The sequence below is a fragment of the Chelonia mydas genome, chromosome 1 (genome assembly GCF_015237465.2).
Source record: "Chelonia mydas isolate rCheMyd1 chromosome 1, rCheMyd1.pri.v2, whole genome shotgun sequence".
Classification (NCBI taxonomy): domain Eukaryota; kingdom Metazoa; phylum Chordata; order Testudines; family Cheloniidae; genus Chelonia; species Chelonia mydas.
The window spans coordinates 43944789-43965425 of record NC_057849.1 but is presented as its reverse complement, the minus strand read 5'-3'; the positions used below and the strand labels follow the sequence as shown (position 1 = coordinate 43965425).

General features: G+C 41.2%; 1 protein-coding gene across 5 annotated transcripts in view; it reads left to right on the top strand.

The window, feature by feature from the left end:
* Positions 1-20637, top strand: part of RNF6 (ring finger protein 6) — a 26186-nt gene extending 5549 nt beyond the window's left edge. For 2 of the 5 annotated variants that reach the window (XM_037891369.2, XM_037891358.2), the window contains exons 3-5: positions 808-1020; positions 1703-1810; positions 5331-7902. In XM_037891369.2, the coding sequence (XP_037747297.1) occupies positions 828-1020; positions 1703-1810; positions 5331-7096 (2067 nt within the window). In that variant the 5' untranslated portion in view covers positions 808-827 and the 3' untranslated portion in view covers positions 7097-7902. Of the gene's footprint in view, positions 1-807; positions 1021-1702; positions 1811-5330; positions 7903-20054 lie in introns of those variants that run through there. The other 3 variants (XM_043531001.1, XM_037891376.2, XM_043531003.1) reach the window with 2 other exon arrangements.

The following is a 20637-nucleotide window of genomic DNA, read 5'->3' as shown; positions in this document are numbered from 1 at the left end:
GGGGGTTTGCTCACATTTTGTTAATAAGGTTTGCAATCAATGTATCCTTGATTTCCTGTCTTTCTTGGCAGCAGAAGGAACAAAGAGTGTGTGTGAGAATCCAGTCTTTCCTCTCTGATTCTGAGCTTGACATAGTTATGCATCCCTTTGTCAGTCTGCAGTTTGGATGAGAGACTTGAAAGAAAAACCTAAAAACACTATCAGAAGTGAAGCAATTCCCCAGCATGGTGCTATGGGTCTTATATTGCTGGAAGTGGCATCCCTTAGATGTGCTGTAAAACTGCAGTCCTAACTATTTGTCATTAAAGATCGAATGGCTAGTACTCTTCTCTATAGTAATAACTCTGTTATCTCATCAGAATTCTGTGCTGGGTAATTACATTTGATTTACCAAAATTTCCCATGCTATTTCACCTTACTCCCAAACCACTGCTGTGATTCACCTCAGAGTGGCTCTATTGCAGTGAGAGGAAGGAAACAAACTTTTGTGTTTATTTCTTTATATTTTTAAGGTATTCTTATAAGGCTAAGAATAAAACAGTAATTGTTTGATTTATCTTTAAGAAGTTGGTAAGTTAACTTATTTGTCTTTTCACCGAGAGGGTGACTTTCATTATTGTTTTAAACAGCCAAGAAGCAAGATATATGCCCAATAAACTCTTTGTTGGTGAATTGACCTGGCAAATAGGGACATACAACTTAGTTTATGTCGAGTTCATATTAACAGGTAAACTAGTTTAAATGAGAAACTGAGCTGCTGATAACCTGGAGTTATACTTCACAGTACTGATTTTTGGTTTTGTTCAGAACAGCCTGTTTATCTCAGCATGGATCGATCTAGGTCTCGTTTGCGGGGAGGTGATGAACAAGCCTCTCCCCTAGAACACAGTCATGGTGAAGATGAGAGACAGTGGCAGCAGGAGCGCCTTAGCAGAGAAGAGGCCTATTACCAATTCATTAATGAACTCAGTGATGAAGACTACAGGTTAATGAGAGACCACAATCTTCTTGGCACTCCTGGTAAGATATGGATGGCTACAGCAGATGAGACAGTACACCAGTATAAATGAGGAGTGGTGTTATGCCAGTGTAACTGAAAGTACAATTTGGTCTGTGTGTCTGGGGAATGACTGAAGAGTGAGATTTTTTTTCTTTTAAAGTTGATGGCCTCTCTCTTAAAAAACGAACAATTTTAAATGGATATTAAAGCTTGAGAAACAAAAATTCATCCTCCCAGCATAATGTTTAGATTTATAATATGCATCCAAGTTACAACCTCTGGGCACACATACAATAATTAAAATATTCATTTACAAATATCGTACTTAAAGTACACCTTGTATAGAAGAGAATTTCTTCAGAGTCTGAATTCTTAGAACATACTGATGCTAATAGGTTGACAGGTTATAATGACATGTGGTCTTCTGCTTAGATACATGTAGCCTCTTTATTTCTGGTGCCTGCTTTTTATTGTATTGTCTGTATTTGTATTGATTGTAATTTTATAATCATGCTGATGTCTCTCCTATGTCTTACTGTTTTTACTTTATTTCTGAAAATTGTCAGTAACAAAAGAAATATAGGAAACTGTTTCATTGTTATGCTTGTATAAACAAGTAATATGCAAATGTTTTTGAGACAATCAAAATATCTTACTGAAAGGCTCAGGGCATATATTACCTAAATATGTGAACTATTTCAGGAGAAATAACAGCAGAAGAGCTACAGCAACGTTTAGAGGGGGCAAAGGAGCATCTAGCATCCCAAACTGATGTAGAAAATAGGGAAGGTGAAGGAGAAACTGCTGGAGGTAAGCTTTCTTTATTTACTTCTATAGGTAAAGCATTAAATTTTTCTGTATATTAAAATACTGGTCTGTTCAAGTGACATCCATACTAAGTCTGTTTCGTCTTTGTTCTATGTAGCTCTTTTTCGCCAAGTAGCAAAATGAAAAGAGTGTATATCCTAATGATGTGAAAGTAAATTAACTTATAGTACTTCACGATAACTGATTTAGATTTGCAACAAATTACTTACCCTGACCATTCTCCTCTAAAAAGCAATATTTGCACAGAAATAACTACTTATTTGTTTCTGCCTCTTAAAAATAAGGCTAGATTAAGCTATTTTCTTATTTATTATAGAAGTTGGCAAAACGGCTAACATAGGAAGAGAAGTGATAGCCATCTGAAAAACTAAAGTTAATCTTTTAAAAAAACAACAACAACAAACTTTCCCTTCTTTAAAACAAGGTAAATTCTGTGTTGAAATTAATATTAGCTCCCTAGATAGATGTTTAGTCAAAAAAGACTATCAATAGTTAAGTGGATATTCCCAAATTAATGGCCCAAAATTTGATTTACTTCTTCCCTTCATGAATTTAACTGGGCCAAAATCTTGTTCTATTTGTATAGGGACGAGGGGTTTCATTTTTCAGAGAGGGGAATCATTTTTTTTTTTTTTTTTGTAAACAAAATCCTGCCAAAACTTAACATCCCTCTCTGTGGGCAGGCAGGAAACCTGTACATATAAGTGGGTGGAAGAAAAGAGTTGGGCAGGGAAACAGACTTAATTTTCCAGAGTCCAAGGGATAATTCTAAGTAGTCAGTAAAAATGTGGCACTTTAAAATTGAAATATTTTGTCTGTGTCTTCATTAACCATTGAGAGAAAGCTGAATGATTAGCCAGTTTTTCTTGATGAAGACTGTAATGTAGTGGCTTCAGTTGTAGTAGTATTTCTAGTGTTGTAGCAGCCAGGAGCCCCACTCATGGATTTAGAATCCCATTGTGCTAGGCACTGTACAAATGCATAATAAAACAATAGACCAGGGGTAGGCAACCTATGGCACATGTGCCAAAGACGGCACGCGAGCTGATTTTCAGTGGCACTCACACTGCCTGGGTCCTGGCCACTGGTCCGGGGGGATCTGCATTTTAATTTAATTTTAAATGAAGCTTCTTAAACATTTTAAAAACTTTATTCGCTTTACATACAACAATAGTTTAGTTATATATTATAGACTTATAGAAAGAGACCTTCTAAAAACATTAAAATGTTTTACTGGAACACGAAACCTTAAATTAGAGTGAATAAATGAAGACTCGGTACACCACTTCGGTACACCACAAAGGTTGCCGACCCCTGCAATAGACAATCTAAAAGTAAGAGAAGACAACAGGTAGAATCAGACAAATGAGGAAGGATAAAGAAAGAGTAGTATATAATACATAATAGGCATCTCAGCATACCAGCTACCTAGCAGCTCTCAAGTAGAATAAATTCACATAATCAGAAGACAAATGCTTATTGACTCCATCCCTATAGCATATGAATGCTTTCCAAATTAAACTGAAAATAAGTGTCTTTATTTCATCCCAGCTTGCAGGAGAAATACCTTGATTGAGACATTATGTGTAACTGGTTGGGAAAGCAAAGTCATAGATGTGGTGGGGCATATATCTTTCATGTATGCTTTTCATATACTTGAGAGCCAAACTAAATCAGACCATTAGTCCTTGTAATCCAGAGTTTTTGTTTTTGACCGTGGCTAGTATTCAGTACTTCAGAGGAAGATGCAAGAAAGTTCATACTACCCAGTTATTAAGTAACCTGTCCAGGTGGAAACTTTTTTTCCTAACCCCAGACAGTTAATGGCTGGCCTGTGCCTTGAAGCATGAAGATTTATACTTCATACATTTTCATCCTATATTATGACTGGATATGATGATTTAATCAACAGCTAAGTGATATCTTATAATCTAATTAAACTATTTGCAATGAATTGTTTTGTTTATATTTATAGCCAAGATCTTATGAAACTAAAAATCAGTTAATCATATTTGACTATCTGTATATAATCCCCAGTACGCTTGTGTGGGCTTGATGATTCCATTTGACTTCTTCCCCCACTTTTTAAAACAATTTAATCCAGTGGTACCAGAGGAAACTTTTCCTCTTGCGTCCCCCCACCCACCCACCCACCAGAAGTAATGGAATATGCCTGTGTCCCCTGTGCCGTGTGTGAAGTCACAGCCTGGCCAGGGTCTGTGGCCAGGAGTGGGAGTGGAGGACTAGCAGCCAGGAGTGGGGGCAGGGTCAGGGCAGAGCTGGGGACAGAGCAGGGCTGGGTGGTGCTTCCCTCCTCCATAGGGTCAGGCCCAGGCCCCGCTGCACCCCTTGGACGTTCCTCCATGCCCTCTAGGAGGCCGTGCCCCACAGTTTGGGGACCACTTGTTTAATCAGTGGGAATGGGTGCATTGGGAACTCTTCTTTATAGCACTGCAGACATACGAAAATCGAGCAAATGGAAACACTTCTTGGTAAAGCAGAAAGTATAGTGCCTTTTTCTCCTTACCCATAATTACAACTTGGACTTAAAAAATGCTACAAATAAATCCAGTGTGGAGTATCTATATGGATCTCATTTAAATCTTCAGAGGCTTCAGAGGCTGTTGAAAACCATGATTACATTGCAACTTCAGCATCATATGAATGGAATTAGAATCCATTATGTGACATCTAATAATGACTACACCTTTTGTAAATCACTAAAATCCTGGTCTCCTTTAGTTACCTTTTTTCAGCTTGGAGGTTGATCAGTTGGGGAGGGTTCAGAGAAGAGTCATGAGAATGATTAAAGGATTAGAAAACATGCCCTTCAAATTGCTCAGTCTATTTAGTTTACCAATGAGAAAGCTAAGGGATGACTTGATTACAGTCTATAAGTACCTACACTGGGAACAAATATTTGATAATGGGCTTTTCAGTCTAGTAGAGAAAGATATAAGGTGAGCCAATGGCTGGAAGTTGAAGCTGGATAAATTCAGACTGGAAATAAGGCATAAATTTTTAACAGTGTGGGTAGTTAGCCATTGGTACAATTTACAAAGGGTTGTGGTGGATTCTCAATCACTGGCAATTTTTAAATCAAGATTGGATTTTTTCTAAAATATATGCTCTAAAAATATTTTGGGGGAATTCTATGGCTTGTGTTAAACAGGTGGTCCAACTAGATGATCATAATGGCCCCTTCTGACCTTCAGAATCTATTAAATCTTTGCCACAAATCTCACATACTACTGAAACAATTATCAGAGTGGTAGCCGTGTTAGTCTGGGTCTGTAAAACGGCCAAGAGTCCTGTGGAACCTTACAGACTAACAGATGTGTTGGAGCATAAGCTTTCGTGGGTGAATACCCACTTAGCTGGATGCATGAAACAATGTAAATCAAGAAGAAAGCTTTAAAAAGGCTTGTAGGTAATATATGGTTTAGAGTGCATCATGATATGCAAAATGTGTAAATTAGAGTTCTTTATCTGCTTCTTACAGATTCAGAGGTTCTTGGGGAAAATTCAAATGGTGACTCTCTGCTAGAGTGGCTGAACACATTTCGTCGCACAGGAAATGCTACTCGCAGTGGACAGAGTGGGAACCAAACTTGGAGAGCTGTGAGTCGGACAAATCCAAATAGCGGGGAATTCCGGTTTAGTCTTGAAATCAACATAAATCATGAACATAATAGTTTTGAAGCTTCTAGTGATGAATATATGGACATTTCACACTTGGATACTAGCACAATGCATATGGACAATCGACATCAAAGAGCAGTCAGTCCTGTAGCTACACGAACTAGGAGCAGGACATCAAGAGATTCTCATGGTGAAACTTCTAACACTGCAAGAACCAGAACTGTGAGAAATTCTGTGGTACAAAGTGCTGAAGAAACCTCTTCTCCTGTCTTGGGAAGGCTCAGAAGAAGAACTAGGGAATCAACAGGCCTTTACAGAACAAGAAGCACAGCACATAATATTTCTTCAGATACTGGTGAACACAATGTTGTTAGGCGAAGAGAAATGCAAGAAACAGTCACATCTACTGATCTCCAGAGAGGTAGAGCTAGAGCTAATGTTCAGATGGGTACAAGACAAAGACTAGGAATTCTAAGGTTAAGATCTACCTTGAGTAGTCGAAGCCGTTCTCCATTGCAAAGACAAGATGGCTCTACTAATTCTGAGGAGCAGAGTCTGAGGCAAAGTAGGAATTTACAGCAAATCTCTAGAAGGTCTACTAGGAGATATACGGCTCAGCCTCCCTCTGAGCCAGATGAACAAACAGTAGGTAGCACACAGACGCCACAATTTTTTAGTTCAGCCCCAACATTAGGAATAACATTGGAAGAGGATGAATCTAATAGATCAACAGCTGCAGTTAGAAGACATCCAACTATTACACTAGATCTTCAGGTAAGAAGAATTCGTCCTGGGGAAAATAGAGATAGGGAGAGTATTGCTAGTAGAACACGCTCTAGAGTGGGAATAGCAGAAAACACAGTTACTTTCGAAAGTGATAGTGGTGGATTTCGCCGTACAATTTCCCGATCAGAACGTGCAGGTATACGAACCTACGTTAGCACTATACGGATCCCTCTTCGTAGAATTTCAGAAACTGGTGTTGGTGAACCTTCATCAGTGGCTCTTCGATCAATTCTAAGGCAAATTATGACTGGTTTTGGAGAACTAAGCTCCTTAATGGAGACTGAATCAAATTCAGAAATTCAGAGAGGCAGTCAGCACTTATTAGATATACAATCAGAGTTGAATAACTCACACACAGTAAATGATGATAGTGAATTAAGTGAGACTTCAGTTAGGCATAGATATGTTGAAGAAGGTAGTAGTGAAACAAATGGAGAGAATGATGGGACTCAACATTATAGTCTCAATAATGAAAATCGGGAAAGCAGACAGTCTCAAGAGGCAAACAACTTGGTTGAAAATGGAACACTGCCCATTCTTCGTCTTGCACATTTCTTCTTGCTAAATGAAGATGATGACGACGAGCACTTGAGAGGTTTAACCAAAGAGCAGATTGACAATCTGTCTACCCGGAACTATGGGGACAGCCACACAGAGAGTGAAATAAGTAAAACATGTAGTGTTTGTATCAATGAATATGTAACAGGGAACAAGCTAAGGCAGTTACCATGCATGCATGAGTTTCATATTCATTGTATTGATCGCTGGCTTTCTGAAAATTCTACTTGCCCAATTTGTCGGCAGCCTGTATTAGGGACTAACGCAGCAGACAATGGATAAAGTTATTTATATTGTTTAGTATTCAATGAATTGCTATATTTATGGTGAGCCAAATAGGATGAATTATAATTTGGATAAAGGTACATTTGCGTGGAGATTTTTGTTTGACTTGTTTAAAGATACGATATAGGAAAGTTGCCTAACCTTAGTGTAAATACTATGTTTCTCCTTCCAAAGCGCAGATCTAGTAGTATGTGTAGAGCCAAATGATCTTAATAAAATTTATATTTTTTTAGGTAATATTTTTATGCTAAGCACTTTTGTATATATAGAAATGTAATAGTTAATCAGTCCTGCTAAATGTATGTTTGTTTTTAACAGTGGACTCACTTTATTTAGATTACACATAGTTTCACACAGGCTTGCTACTGTGTTGAGAAATTGGTGTCTAAATAGCCATTCATTAGCTTTTTGTTCTAAGAACAATTTCTTTTACAGAAGGATATCTTGCTGGACATGTTTGCTAAAGATATTTAAGTTACTTGAAATGCTCAATTTAATACACAGTATATTTTTTTAATATTGAAATATCCTTTCTGAAAACCTGCAAGTTTGGTTCTATTTAAGCTTCTTTATAGCAATTTTTGCATGTGGTTTTACACAATGCTTAATGTTGACAAGTTCTTATTTGAAAGTGGATTGGATTAGTGACATTTTGAAATGTACATAATTCTATGCAGTGTCTCTGACAGTTGTTGTCTTCCAACAGACAGCAGTCAGATCAGTCAAAATGACAATTCTAAGAATGCCTGCCTCATTTGAACATAAACACTTGTTGAAAAAATAATAAACGTTTAAGAAGCTTTTATGCAACTCAAAATTATTTAATCCTAGTGTGACAGGTTTCCCCTGGGGTGCCACCTGGAAGTGGGGTACCACTGAGCCCTCTGACCCACCAGCCTGGGCTCCCTCTCACACTGTGCTGCTGTGATAAGCTGCAGACACGCTCCTGGTCTTACACTTGCACCAGCATACACACATGTAGGGACACACCCAGCTGCAGTTACATGCAGGATCTCTGACTAGCCACTGAACGAACCAACAGTAGAAAGACTAAAGCCAAGGTAACTCTCAGCTCTCCAGGCATGTGCTCCCTCTAAAGCATAAACCCAAAATTATATTGTTTTGAGCTGCATGGGGAACTGTACAGCGTAAGCTCGTAGAGTTCGCCCCCTCCCCTCCCTGTGTGGAGAGGAATATGCAGCAGCTTCTCTGAGCTAAGATTCCCAGGCACTTTAGTCCAAAATCTCTGGTTTAGATTAAAACATAAACTTTATTAATTACAAAAGATAGCTTTTAAGTGATTGAGTGATAGCAAACAGATCAAAGCAGATTACCTGGCAAATAAACAAAAACATAACCTAAGCTTAATATACAGTACTAGATAGATTGGATATGAATAGCAGATGGTACAGGCAGACTTGTAGATTCTTAAGGCACAAGCTGCATTAGCTTTACAACTTGGGTTTCTCAGGTCTTCATATACAGGCTAGAAATCCCTTTAGCCTGGGTCGAGCACTTCCTCCAGTTCAGTCTTTGTTCCTCAGGTATTTCCAGGAGTCTTCTTGTGTGGGGAGTGAAGAACACCAGATGATGTCACTCCCTGCCTTACATAGCTTTAGCATATGGTGGAAACCCTTTGTTTCAAAACTTGGTTTGTGGAAAAATACTGACATCCCAAGATGGAGTCCAGAGACATGTGGTCTGGTCACATGACCTTGTATATCTTGCTGAGTTATAGCAGCCATTACTTACAGGCTGTCTGGAATGTTCACAGGAAGGTTAAGTTTTTTCAGGGTCCATTGTCTTTGCTGATGGGCCATCAGCACTGTCTGACTTCGTTGTTGTACCAGAAAGGCTAGTTGTGGGTGTCCCCCAGAGTAAGCATGTTTGAAATACAGATACATAGTCAATATTCCTAACTTTAGATACAAAAATGATACATGCTGAATATGATTATCTTATTTGTATGCAAGTCATAACTTTTCCAATGACCTCTCACATGACCCATCTTGCACAAAATACATCATAATTATGTTATGATCATATAATATCACTATGAAGAATATGGGGTGCAGTGTCACACCTAGCTCATGTTTCTTTTTAAGACATTTTAATTTGAAGATGGAAAAAACTGGCACGATTTCTAGATCCTACTTGAAATTACATATTTATTGTGTTTTTGTATAAAAACACAAAGATTTACAATATTAGTTCTCTTAAAGTTAACTTTCTCTGATGACCAAATGGCAAGACACTAAGAGTAAAAAGAAATCTAAGCTTCCTCCCAAAAATCCTGCATAACTGGACCTTAAAATTCACACCAATAACTTATAAAGTCATAAAATTGCAACAAACAAACAAAAACAAAACAAAATGAAGGCTTCATGTGAATCACTATTGCATCATATTCCATAGGCTGGGAGAAAGATATTCCTAATGTATGACCGTTACACTGAAGTTAAGCCTAGCTCCCTTTGTTCTAGGTGTGTGTAGACATACACAACTGTAACAGAATATGCATATGTGTACATTGACTTTAATGGAAGCTTTAATGTGCATTTCAGAGCAGGTCCAGCTCATTTTCAAAATTCTTTCTGTATGAAGCACTGGAATTTTAGGGTATGTTTACTCTAGATATTCTATAGCAGCACAGTTGTAGTGCTGTAATTTAGACACTTACTACAGTGACAGAAGGGGTTCTTCCATTCCTGTAGTAAATTCATCTCTGAGAGGCCATAGCTAGATTGATGAAAGAATTATTCCATTGACCTAGCACTGCATGCTGGGGCTTAGGTTGTCTTAACTACGTCTCTTGGGTGTGAATTATATCTTTAACCACCGTAGCTAAGTCTTTAAAATCTCGTGCACTTTAGCTTAGCACAATTCTCAAAGAAATCTTGTAAATTAAACTATATACTGAGTGTACAGGCTCTCTATGCAAGATGCATTATGCCTTTTCTGATATAGAAAAAGCAAATCACCACCATAAACACAGGATGGGTTTTGCTGTGAAAAACTCATTAGCACCCATAGTCAAATGTTTCGTTACAACATCAGAACATATATCACTAAGAATATCAACCACAGGTGGCTTTGCCAACATCCTCAGTACATGAGTCCCAACACTTCCCTCCATTTCTGAGAGAAGGACTTGTTCCATCAGCAACTCAATAGTATCATCAGTAAGCTACTACCAGCTAAGTGACTATTTATTGGGATACTCTGTCTACTCTAGAGTTGGTTCAGATCATGAGATGTGGCCACTATGCATTTTTCCCACTCCATGATGGCCAACGAATGACAACAGGCAAAGACCCACCGAGGAGTGTGCATTAGCAACATCTTCTTCCAGGGTGGTCACTGCCGAAAGGTCTCATGAAGGCACCCCAGATCTGGACACTGGCACCAACTGGATTTAACTGTCCTCCATAGAAAACACCTACAGGATTTTATCCATATTTGGGGTTTTCACAGTGCAGATGGTGGCACAGACCATGCACTTCTAGTACACTTCAAAGGAAGGCTTCCTTGAATGTTGATGCATGTAGCTGCAATCTTAGCTTTTTACCAAAAGATTGTACAAGATAAAGAGGGGTTTGTAGCATACACTGAAGAAATGCTTCTAATTATGAAGCAAAATGCATAGCATGTCTCTGCCATAACATGAACTTCACTCCTGAGACGTGATAACCTCACATTGTCCGAAAGTGCATTGCAATGAACAGCAAGGCAATGAGCTTAGTCATGCTTGCTCAATGTGTGTGAGAAGGTACAAATGTGTTTGAGAATGGATATCTAAGAAGTATGTATGATGGCATCAAGAAAGCTACAGGTCCTTCAGCCAAGAAGACTACCCCACTGAAATCTCTCCTAATAGGTGACATCATCACTGACAAAAGCAAACAGATGCAACACTGGGGGGAACACTATCTCAAACTCTGTTCATGTAAAACCACTGTTTCTGAAGTAGCACTACATGTAACCCCCAGGCTCCAGACTATCAAAAGCTTGATATAGCACAATCTATAAATGAACTTGAAAAGGCAATCATCTCCTTAGCACCAGGAAAGGCTACAGGTAAAGATGGAATTTCAGCTGAAGTACTGAAACAAAGAGGACAGGCTGAAGTACTGAAACAAAGAGGACAGGTTATGCTTAAACATCTGCACAATGTCTACTTACCTTCTGGAGGAAAGAAAGAATACCACAAGATGTGAAGGATGCCAACTTCATAAGGTAGTATAAGAACAAAGGAGATGGGAGTGATTGGAACCACTGCAGAGGAATCGCTCTCCTTAGCGTTGCTGGTAAGGCATTTGCATAGGTCATTCTCAAAAGACGGCAAGTTCTTACAGAATATGTATATCCAGACACACAGTATGTCTTTCATGAGTGTAGATCAGTTATCAACATGGTCTTCACACTAATGCAATCACATGAAGAGTGTCAAGAACAAGGAAAACCTCTCTATGTGGCCTTCATAGATCTTAAAAAAGGTGTTTGACATGGTCAGTGGAAAGGGCCTTTTCCAGTTGCTAGAGCAAAGAGGTTGCTCCCCAGTCCTCAATCTAATGTCAACATCATTGAAGGATTGAATGAAGGCTACAGTCCAGTGTGATGATGGTCAGTCTGACAGCTTTCTAAACCTCTGGTGTCAAATGGATGTGTTTTTGGCACTCTTCAGTATATTCTCCTCTTTGAGGTTTTGTCATGTTTTCTCAACTAGCACGAAGGGTGTACATCTCCATACAAGATCAGATGAAAAACTATTTAACATTACGCATCTACAAGCAAAAGCAAAGTCAATCACTTGCTGATAACATAATTTCTTTTCATTGATGACGCAGTGCTTGTCACACACACCGAAGAGGCGCATCAGCAACTTGGCTATAGCTTTGTGCTAGATTGTGATGAATTTGGAGTAACCATCGGTCTAAAGAAGGCTAATTATGACCCTCGGTGTCTAGACTGCACCAGAATTTTTAATAGCTAGGACCATGTTAGACATTGTGCACAAGTTCTGGTATATAGGATCAACTGCATCAGATAACTTATTTTTGGAAGATGAGCTTAATTTGGCCACTACATTGAGCCAGCTGACCAAGCTCATGAGGAATAACAAGAAACTGACATTAAACACCAAGATACAGGTCTACCAGATGTGCATTTTGAGCACACTGCTGTATGGTGGCAAGACAGGACCATAGCAGGCATGAGAGGAAGCTAAACCCCTTTCACACACACTGTCTTTGACATATTCTAAATACGAAATGGCAAATCAAAGTTCCTGGTACCAAAGTACTTGAGGAAGCAAAATTACCAAGTCTAATCACTATTCTCAAACACAGACATCTCCATTGGCTTGGTCATCTGCACCAGATGGACACATTCCAAAGGATCACCTGTATGGAGAACCTGCACATGTTTCAAAGCCATTGGGCAGACCTAGGTTCAGGTTCAAGGATTTTTGCAAGAGGGACTTGAAAACTTTCAACATTGACACCACAAACGGGGAAGATGTAGCTAGCAACACGTTACACTGGAGGGCTGTGCTGCACCAGGGAGTCAGAGGCTGATGAGAGGTGGTTGGCAGAGAGAAAAGTGAAGAGGAAAGCACAGCAGGCCTAAACCGTTAGTAGTGCTCTGTCTTCATCTTCTGACCCTGCACATTATGCCTGCATTGTTTGTGCCCAGAACTGTTTCTCAAGAATTAGACCTTTTAGCCACTCACAGTGTTGCTGTCCGACACACAGTAACTGAACTGCTTTCATGCTTACACCATCGTCTTTCGAGATAGACAGTTACCATTGCATACTGTATGTTCCTGTAATATAGTTGCTATAATTTTGCAAGAGATGAAATTTCTAATAATTGCTAAGAGCTGGAGAGTTGGCTTTCGCAAATTCAACGTAAGCTATTCTATTTTATTCCCATAAATAGTTCTTTTGTAGAATCTTTATGAAATATAGAGGTGTTTTATCTGTATAAGGATTTGATATAATCTGCCATAATGTGGTTTGGACTCTAATTATGGAAAACAGTACTTCCTCTTTTTCCTTGATGCCATCCTAGTCCTACTAAACTGTGTGGGATTTAAATGTGACTGTCAGCACAGGATTATAGTTCCCTTCCCTAATTTCTGTTAAATGTAATCAACTTCAGCAGCTAAATGTACGTGTGCCTAATACCTCTCCCCATTCTACTCATAAGTCCCCTGTGCAATAAGAACTTCGGTTTTAGAATTTAAAATTGAAAGCAGCCTCACTAGTGAGCCAAGTGGCACATTTGGAGAGGAGATCTGACCTGGCAAAGCCTACCAGTGCTTTGTTGGTAATCAGGATGCTTTCAAGTTTAGTTCTTAACTAGAGTTCTTACAATATGGGGGCATATAAGAGAGTAGACCAGATCATATGGAGGTTTCCGCAGCCATCCGGTCAGCACGGAGCAGGTGACTTATGGTTTGGGGAGTTCGCGGAACACACTAGCATACTGTACTACTCACCCTCACAGCACCATTTGTGTTGCCAAAAGCAACGTATGCCTGGGTGGAGTAGGAAGAGGGAGAGGCCTAGCTACATGCTGCCCCTTGGGTCATGGTGACACTAGCAGTGATGTTAGCTGCTCCACTTACTGCTTGAGCACTAGGTTGGAATCCTGGCCAGCTGTTGTGCATGGATGCAGCAGGAGCGAAGAGAGATTCATTGGGCCTTTGTCCCATGCAGGATTTTGCCACAGTGAGGGAGCAAGAATTGTTATGCATCCTTAGAAAACAAATGTCTGTCTATGAATGAGCTGCTCTTCAGACACATGCCAAAATGCAGGTGGGGGCTTTCCATCGAAGACATAGGCTAAGATTGATATGTATTTCTGTTATTGTTAATACAAGCTTGAATTTCCATAGGAATGCATGAAATATGATCTTTCAGTGGGTCTTACAAAAATCACAGTGCTGATTAAAATTACTTCAGAAACTGTGCCTTCTTCATTGACAGGACCACTCTGTGTACGTGAAGTCAAGGTTTTAGTATTCAGGTTGTATATGTGAGAATTGGGCAGCCTGTACAGATCAGAGTGTTCCTTGTACATCTTCAAGAGAGTTTAAGGGCCAGTTCCCCACACCCCTGAGCAAATGTATGGAAGACAATTGGGGTTCTACAGCTGTAAATGACAGTATAAGTTGGCTTGATTAACTTTCATTCTGGTGTGATGGGAGAGGAGGAAAGGACCTAACTTGACTTGCTGACTCCAGCTTGAGTTTGTAGGCCTGGCATTTGAAAGTTGGAAATTACATCTCTTTCCTTCGCAGATAATCATATATTTGCTGGACATGGGGAAGTTGAAAAAAGCTCACCATGCCATTTAAATATCACTCTTCAGAATACCGTGGCACCTACACCTCTATTAAAGTCATCAGGAGTTCTACCCCTGAATTCAGTGGAAGCAAGAACAAGCACATCATTTGTTCCTTTTTCAACTGTCTAAGCAACTGATGTTGAGCAGTGGCTGAAGTCTCACCAGCAGTGTAACAGCTGCTTGTTTGATTTGGTGGGTTTGCTCCTGCTGCTAAAAGCTCAAACTCCGAACTTCCTTGTTTTTTATGTTATGCTCTAACTATTTAAATGGTCCCAAATGACTTCTTTGCTGTTGGGTTTCCCTTTCAGAGTCTGTTTAGAAACTTCCTTCTGCCTTCAAATCTTAATGTCTTCTGTTGGAGATTCACTCAGATAGAAACATCTCTTTTTTCAGAAGTCCACTCTTCAGGGACTAATTATGGTGATGATCCATTAGCTCTTTGTATACACACCTCTATTCCTAGATTTTTTTTCTCTCATTTTCAATTATCACAGCCTTCTGTTCCACTAACATATAAAGGATCTGAAAACAAACTGTCCTTCTCCCCAGATTTTTAAAAAATGTATGTAGAAGAGGAATAATCTTACTAAGTATAACTTTAACATAAAGCTGCAGTCACCTTCACTTATTTGTTTTCTCCACTGAGCTTGGTATCTAAACACAGCCTTACAAAGGTGCTGTCTCCCCTAAAGGCAAAAAGAAACCTGTAATGTGTAAATTAACACACCTTGGAGACAAATTGTCTCTTCAAGTTTATGCACCAGTAACTGAAGTGTCAAGTATTTTCATGCATCATGTTCAAATTCAGGAAAACAGTCTAATTAGTGCTACAGCCTCATGTCTGCTTGCATATACTGAAGGCATACACAAAAGCAATTGTATGTAAATGACACTTAATTTGGAAATAGTTGTGTTCGCTTAGCAGTACAGCAACACCACCAGTCTCATTTGCAGTGTATCAGTCAACTTCTGCGTAGCAGTAGAAAGTCCAAAAGGAGTGGTTCTTGTTGGTGGATAATGTAAAAAGAGGTCTGATTTGTTTTCAAAGAGGTTCTTGTTGCCAAATATAGACTCACAGAAATGTAGGACTAGAAGTCATCTAGTCCAGTCCCTGTCATTGAGGCATGAGTAAGTCTAAGATTTTGTCATGGTTATTTTTAGTCAAAGCCAGGGACAGGTCATGGGCAATAAACAAAAATTCACAGGAGCCCATGACCCGTCCCACTTTCACTTAAAAATAATTGAGGGGGGGGGGACTTCTTGTGGTTCCAAGGGCCTCTTCCAGCAGCCAGAGTTCGCCAGGAACAGAGACCTCCTAGCCATGACCCTTTTTCTTTGGAATGCTTTCTGAGCTAGGGTTTGAGAGATGAAATATAGGAAGTACCCCTGGATCATCTATGTGTTACCCCATGCAAGGGGAAATTCGGGAACCAGGCCCTGGGTATGAATTGGGGGGGGCGGTGCTTTTAAAAATATCTCTGGACTTACTTAGGTACATTACTGGTTTTAGTAAATGTGATTGATGGTAAAGATGTAATTTACAGATTATATTGCTCCATGCAGTCACTTCTAAGCAACATTCCTCAGCTTTAACTTATATAAATGCTTACTTACTATGACCCTATTCTGATCCACTGCAAGCTCCCATGAGGCCTTCAGTAAACACTGAAATATGGAGAGTGCAAAGGGCCTTGTGAGGTTGAGACTACACCACTTAATACAGCAGTTCTCAAAGTGGGTCAGGACCCCAAGTGGGTTGCAACCCCATTTTAATGGGGTCGCCAGGGCTGGTGTTAGACTTGCTGGGGCCTAGGGCTGAAACCAAAGCCCGAGCCCCCACTGCCCGGTGCTGAAGCCCATGGACTTCTCAGCCCTGGGTGGCAGTGCTCGGGCTTTGGCTTCAGCCCTGGGTGGCAGGACTACAGGCCCCCTGCCCAAGGCTGAAGCCCTTGGACTTTGGCTTTGCCACCCCACCCCCACCCCTACCTGGTGTGGTGGAGCTCGGGCTTCATTTTTGACACACACCAGGGCAGCGGGACTCAGGCGGCCTCAGGGTTCAGTCCCCCCTCCTGGGGTCGTGTAGTAATTTTTGTTGTCAGAAAGGGGTCGCGGTGCAATGAAGTTTGAGAGCCTCTGATAATCCTTGCTCTTATGAACAGGGCCTGTGGATTCAAAGTCTGCAGTGCTCAATGGGCCATTCCACTTAGTGAGTACAGCCAGCTGGGAAGAGTGAAGCTTTTTGGCAGTTACAGAAGTAGATGTGGCAAGGTGGGTGTGTGCATTTTGAAGAGAAGGAGCTGTGCAGAAGAGGCCTTGCACTGGCAGCCAAAGAGGTGCCAAGCTAATCAGGGTGATTCCACTTGATGTCAGTATAATTTGTGGAGAATGAATATACTTGTTATGAGGAATCCTAAGCATATAATGGGCTACGCCTGTAACTTTTTATCCAACCCCCAATTCTGCTCCAATTTATATTTTGGTTGAGTGGATATAACAGAAACCAAGGATGGTTCATATCCAGTTCCATAAAACCAAAACCCGGTGACCAAGGTTTTTCAAGCCCTACATGCAGCATGCTTAACCCATCTCATTGTAAAGGTTCAAGCATAGGGGAGGGTCTTACACAAGAAAGTAATGAGTAAGGCTTAACCCTTGACACATGTTGGGGACACAGTAAGGCAGGAAATCAAATACAATAGCTGCCAGTCAGTTACAGGCAGTTAAATATACTGCTGTTGTCAGGCTGGTATAAAATATGACTGCCAAACAAGCAGTGAGACCTAGAAATATCAGAACTCCACTGGTGCCGAAAGTGCCTGCAGTACATAAAATAAGTAAATGGACCTCTAAATATAACCACCCCTCCCTGAAGACTTATTGCTACACTTTCATAGTGTATTAAAATTAATTCTAGGAATCTAGGCAGTTCCATCATCAACCCAGAATCCTAGAAATGTAGGACTGGAAAGGGCTGCGAGAGCTCATCAAGTCCATCCCCTCCTCTGAGGCAAGACCAAGTATACCTAGAAAGAAGTAGCCTCATAAATTAATTCAGGTTGTAGCTGCTCCTAAATTTTATCACATCAGTAACATAGCATGCTGAATTGCTGAATTTAAATGGTCAACCAGTAATTAATAAACCTTTAACATTTAATTACTGTACAGAAAGAATGAACATAAATTAGTCTAGGGTTTCCCAATGGATTTAGTTTCTAGCGCCATTAAAATGCTCAGGCATTTTTTTAAACAGTTTTGGTTGCATCCCTGGAAATTGTTGCACAAATATGGGCAAAGGAACTGAATTGTTGCTGTAGGAAAGTGGATCAACGATGTGTGTATAACAACATCTTCTGTATTTTCCACAGTATGCGTCCGATGAAGTGAGCTGTAGCTCACGAAAGCTTATGCTCAAATAAATTGGTTAGTCTCTAAGGTGCCACAAGTCCTCCTTTTCTTTTTTCTTGCGTATGGTGTACGGGAAATTATAAAGTATATTCTGGGATGATTTGGGGATTCTGCCTGTACAAGTTATGAGTTCTGGGTGTGATAATGAAGTTACTATGAAAATTGCTGTAGCATGAATGCTCTTCCAGCTATGTGTACCAACCATGGGGCAAGCAGGGCTGTGTCACTAGACCACATACAATGGAGGATCATTAGAACTCAATGACCCTATTCAGGTGATAACATCTTGGAACAATGGGTGAATTTAGGCTGAGGAAAAAACAGTTTTACCCTTTCTCTGAGGGGAGGCAGGAAGTGGAGAGAGGAATTTACCAGGAGCAGAACAAAGGAAGCCAGGTGAGTCCAATTAGCGGCTTCAATAAAGATTCAAAGGGTAGAAGAGAGAGATGGATTCTCAGGAAGTTTAGGAAGGAAGGGCATGGATTAGCCAAGGGCAGGGATAGGGAGCTAAGGGAAAACTTCATGTCTCAGAACCCAAAACCATCTGCAGCTGAAGGACCCAGATGGCCTGAGAGGACCCTAACCCCACCCCAAACACTGGTACTGGTATGTCTCTGGCCTTTTCTTGTAACCTGTGGCCCAGTGGTTACAGCATTCACATAGGGTGTTGGAGATCTAGACGCAATTCCCCCTTCTGCCTGGTATAGAGCAGAGATTTGGACCCACATCTCTCACTTTTCCAGAGACTGCCTTAACCATCGGGCTGTTATGGGTTGAGGGGGTCTCAATCGCTCCTTTTGAAGCCATTCCACTTTGTATAAGTACTTAGTGAATGGGCCAGGCAGAGCGAGATTGACTATAAGCTGGTGGTTAGACCATTCAGCGGGATGTGGGAGGAGACACACATTCAAATTCTTATTCCAGTGTATTTGTATATAAAGTGGAAGGCTTCAACAGGAGAGAGTGAGACACCCTCCAGAATACCCCATAGCTTAGAGCACTCTCCTGAGGGTTGGAAGACATAGGCTTAAATCCCTGCTCTACCTCAGGCGGGGTTGGGGATCTCCACTTGCTGAGTGAGTGCTTTAAGGGGAGGTGGCACCATCTCCTCTGACCTGGATTTAAGCACGGAGGTCTCCTGGAGAAGAGGTGCCTAGGAAATGCGAAGGACAGAGGTGTGGCCTATTGGTGATCTTAGGTAGCTTCCAGCTCAGCGTGCTGTCTTTTGTGGATCCCATTTTTAAGGGCCTAACTCTCCCCATGCCTTGTATAGGGAGCCTGGGTATCTAACATGGAGTTGAGGACATGGGTGCTGGGTGGAGCCCCCCTTTGGGGAGGCTAGCCCCTGGCTCCGCGCCTTCCATCCACACCCTCCCCATGGCCGGAGCCCGAGACCCGTCACCGCCCCCCCCCCCCCGCCACCCTGCCGCACAGAGCGCCGCCCCCTCGGCTGCAGGAGCCCTGACCAGCCAAAGCCCTGAGCGCTCCCCCCCTCAGCCGGAGGAGCCCCGGACTGGCCGAAGCACCAAGCCTCCCTTCCCAGCCACCGCCTGGAGGAGCCTTCGGCTGGCCGAAGCCCCGAGGCCCCCTCTCCCCCCGCACACCCCTGGAGGAGCCCGGGGCTGGCCGCAGCCATGCCATGTCTCCCCTCCCCTGACCTAACCCACACAGGGGAAAAACATCTGTTAGAAGATGCTTTTGATATGCCCCATGCAGGTTCCAGGGCAGCTGAGGTAGTATGTGCCTCCTCAGCTGCCCCAGAACCTGCATAGGGCATAATAAAGCAAAAACATCTCTGCCAAACCCTGCAAATGGGGGTCTGGCGGCTGCAGCAGCACTGGAGGAGGCAGAGCCTCCCCTGGCCTATTATACCCGCCGCCCATGGTTGAGGATGCCATTAAGTGGCAGGATGCCTAAATTAAGCCATTGCAATGTTGAGCTTAAGTCCCCTTTGTGTATCTAAGTCCCCTTTGTGGATCTACACAGGCACCCCCCTGCACTCCTCTCTTTGTGGGAGTGGGCCCTTAGGTTGGAAGTATTTCAGGGCAGGGTCCATGTATTTCTGTATGTTTGTGTTGCACTTAGCACAGATAGACCCAGATCCTGACAGGGCTTTTTGGGTGCTGAAGTTGTCTAAAGTTAATTTTCCTCAATTGATGGGGTACATTTGAATTAACTATATGTGGTTTCCTTTCAGGATGAAAAGGTACAAGAGGCTTGAACAGCAGTAAACCCTTGGGAGGATCCAATAGAGCAAAGGAAGAAGCCATAAAAACTGACACAATACTGACAGGCTCTGAGCCAGTCTATACAGAGCAGTGGTGAAAACACTGGTGGCAGACTTACATTAGCCCACTGATAGAGTTGCCTTGGTGCATTGCATTGGTGTGAGATTTCCCTAAAGCTGCCAGGGTAGACAAGGTCTTAGGGTTATTACTGACAATTATTTTTAAAACTCATGGCTAAGGGAGCGAGGTACTGAAAATCTGGAGAAAGCAAATATTGTCCCAATTTTCAAACAGAGAAAGCAAAGCAGTCCTGGACGTTATATAATAAATCTAACTTATGTTGCTAATATGATGAAAGAACAAATGCTGAGAGAGAAATTAAATATCTGATATTAAACTAAAAGGCAGTTACTTTCATATTTTTGAAATTTAATGAAGGTTTAGAAATATTATTATTTATCTACCTTGGGGTTGTACCAGTGTCTATCCTCATCGTATCTATGCACCTTAAGAACATAAGAATGGCCACATTGGGTCCAACCAATAGTCCAT